The sequence below is a fragment of the Diachasma alloeum genome, unplaced genomic scaffold (assembly GCF_001412515.2).
Source record: "Diachasma alloeum isolate Michigan unplaced genomic scaffold, Dall2.0 Dall_scaffold_00178, whole genome shotgun sequence".
Lineage (NCBI taxonomy): Eukaryota > Metazoa > Arthropoda > Insecta > Hymenoptera > Braconidae > Diachasma > Diachasma alloeum.
The window spans coordinates 135,931-139,313 of record NW_021680344.1 but is presented as its reverse complement, the minus strand read 5'-3'; the positions used below and the strand labels follow the sequence as shown (position 1 = coordinate 139,313).

The window sequence follows — 3,383 nt, the reverse complement described above, 5'->3', positions numbered from 1 at the left end:
ACTGAACTCTTAACTCTGACGGCAGGTAAGAGTTCAGAGAACACATGTAAACCCCCCCGGCCCCTCCCCAGAATCCGACATAGCCCCAACTCTGACCGAACTCTGAACTTTCTCTGAAATGTTGGAAATATTCAAATCTTACGCAACTCTGACGCAACTCTGAAGTCGGTCCGTCAGGGTTGATACGTGTTCCAATGCTATTCGATATATACTATTCCGGATGTGTTGTTGATCAAAGATTTTCTATTTCAATGAGATTGCTCTCCAGGAAGTTGAAATAATTAGCGAAACGTTGCACTTATGACATTTTAATTAGTATTGATATTCTTTCTTCAATTTGCCTGAATTTTTTTTACCAAAATGAACATCGAAATGACCATAATCCTGAGTAGAAAATGATGTTTGTCTCAATTGACAATTGTTTAAATGTTTACTCATCCGTTTTCTCGTTGATCAATCATTTTTGATAAACGATAGGGAAACAAATACTTGTAACAACTTCGACAAATTATTGTTTGACTTTAAGAGTGGAATAAAACCTTTGAACAATGAAAATGTGTTTATAGAATTTATGGATAGAAGAAAAGTGCAAGAACTTTGAGTGAAAAATCCAATGCAAGTGATGATTTATTCGGTAACGTGACAATTATATCATTAAACCGTTTCAGGCTTCCATCGACTGGAGTGAACACAGCAATCAAGGCTAAAGTTTGTGTTTTGGTCAATCCTGAAACATCTGCGGCAGCGAAACCTGGCTCCACTAATCCTGAGGAGGATATTGAGAAATTCAACTCTACAAATGACCTTGACAAACTGTCATCCTCAGCTGCACCAGAAACTTCCGCTGGGTCATCCAAACGTGTCTCAAAGAGTAAAGAGACAAAGAACGATCTGATCGATACAATTGGATCTAAATTAGAAGAGCGATTGAGAACGATAACGCACGACAAGAAAAAGAAGAGGAGGTCCAAGTTTCCTTCAAGCGTAGATGAAAGTTACGCGGAAAAAGGGAAAGTAAAACTTATTAAGTGAGTTCGGGATGTTCTGTATTTTACTGCCGATCTCATGGATTAATGCCATCAAGTGACTAAGTAATTTGGACGGCAGTTACCATCAACGTAGAAAATGTCAATCCCATTTTTTTACGGTGAAATGATTATTGTATAACATCGGTATGAAGCGCGTAAGAATTTGATCTGTCAAAAATGATCGGTTCACCCTATAAAAAAATTACTGAAATTTTCTGCTCTGGTGGTAACTATGATCCAAGTTATTTAGGAGGCATTCCACGATATGTCAATAAAATAGTGTATTTCATTACGAGTCCGGAAAAGTGTTTTTCGGTACTGATCTTCCCTTTTCCTCATCCAGGAATTGGTATTGGTCCTTGCCCAAACTCGTAAAAGTGAAAATCACTACGGAAAAATATTGTTCACCAAGGTTGGGTCGTCCACTGAAAATTGTGGTTTTCTACGTTCTATAGTAAAATACTGGTAATTTACCTCTAAATGGTAAAAAAAAAAAATAACTGGGCGAAAACCCCTGAACTTTACTATCAGTGCAATAACCTTTCTGATTGAATTTCGCCAGGGTTATACCTTGCGAGGGTCAAATGTCGCAAGGGTTCTCATGAGGATCAAACGTCGCAACGGTCATACATCACAAGGGGCCAACTTTGCAAGGTTCAGACGTCGCGAGAGTTATACCTTGCGACGATCATGTCTCCCGTTAGACCCTTAACGATTTTCCTTCTTGCTCCTTTTGTTCGGCCCTTATAATCGTTGGAGCCTTGTGATTGTCCTTACTGCCCCCCGGTGACCGTTCCGACGTTTGACCCTTGCGAGGTATGACCTTTTCGATGTTTGATCCTCGCGAGGTATTATCATTGCGATGTTTGACCCTTGCGAGACATGACCCTGAGAAGACTTGTTCATGACACATGAGCTCAACCCCTCTGTCAACGGGGTTATTCTCGCGCCAGAACAACTGTGTTGTCCTCAATCACAAATACACGCGGTCAAAAAGGTCTAAAACCTCCTTGGTAAATTACTTGCTTTTTTACATGTGGAAAATTTGGTAAAATACCGGTGGCATTTTACTTGCCTAACCCTGTCGTTAACGACTAGTGCCGTGGGGTTTTTTTACTCGCGTGGTTGGCCAGCCCTCACTATTTTTACTCGTGTGACGAAATGAGTTAATTTATTCCTTTAATAACTCTTGTTTCACTCCGACCTCGGCTAGTCTCGGTGAGCTCACGGGTGGTTCGCTCAATCGGAGGGATAAGTGAAGGATAGAGGGTTGCCGAAATAGAACTCCGTTATATATGGATATATCAACTCTAGCTCTATTGTCTATATTAAATATACACTGGATGTTACGGTTTGAGCCGGTATACGCGTGATTATTCTACGATTCGACTTCGGGACTTTGACTCGACTTGATGATCGTATGGCTGAAGGCCTGAGCTAGAGGTCCGCTCGACTCTGCTCCTGATCGTACTCTGCCCTTGCAGAGTCTTTGTAAAAATGCTCAAGACCTGAAATTGCAGAGCAAGCAGTCTCACGGTCCCGAAACATTAAGGCAATTAAGTGTCATCATTGACACACAACTAAAACAGTCAAACAGCTTTATTACCGAGAAGCTGGACTCAGATGGCACCGTGAGAGTGCTGAGCTCTGCTCCTGCACGATGAGAAAGAAATCATATTTCTTTTCTCATCGTCCCACATTATAAATTTAATGTAACGTATTATTCATAATACGTCACATTGTATTCAACTAATAACCGACGTATTAATGACAATACGTCCCACTCGCCTTCGGCTCTTACTATTATAAACCTCCCACGAGCCAAAAAACACTTTTCGCATGAGTATCAAACCATATTTTTTATCACAATGTGTCGAAAAGGGACGTTTTAAAAGTTTTTGTTTAAAAAGTTACTTTTTCGCACAGCGTGATGAAAAAAAAATTTTTTTAGATTTTGATATAATTTGAGTACCTATGTTGTAGAAGAGCCCCTATCCGCGATCGCAATGTAGATATAGGAGCCATCAAGTAGTCTCTAAACTAACTATTCTTGGGGACCAACTAATGATATCACGGGTTCTCCTTGCTCTCATTGGTTGAGCCCATCATTGGTTCCCTCCTAGGGAGATGATTGGTTGCCCGAGTGGAGATTCTGTTCAGGTCTCGATCAGAAACTGATCAAGTCCGATCCGAAATTCTGATCAGGCATGTTACGCCTCTGCCTTAGGTTTTTCCACTAGGGTTTCTCCGCCTTCCATCATTAGGCATTAATTAAATTTAATTTTTTGAGAGAAAAAATTAGTAACTTCCTAGCCGGGAATCGAACCCGGGACCTCCCAATGTCGCGTCGGGTGC

The 3,383-nt window shown here is 40.8% G+C and overlaps 1 protein-coding gene across 1 annotated transcript in view; it reads left to right on the top strand.

The window, feature by feature from the left end:
- Positions 1-3,383, top strand: part of LOC107038896 — a gene marked incomplete at its 3' end in the record, with an annotated part of 17,046 nt that overhangs the window by 7,426 nt on the left and 6,237 nt on the right. The window contains 1 exon segment of the mRNA XM_015258222.1: positions 669-1,028. Coding sequence (XP_015113708.1) covers positions 669-1,028 — 360 coding nt within the window.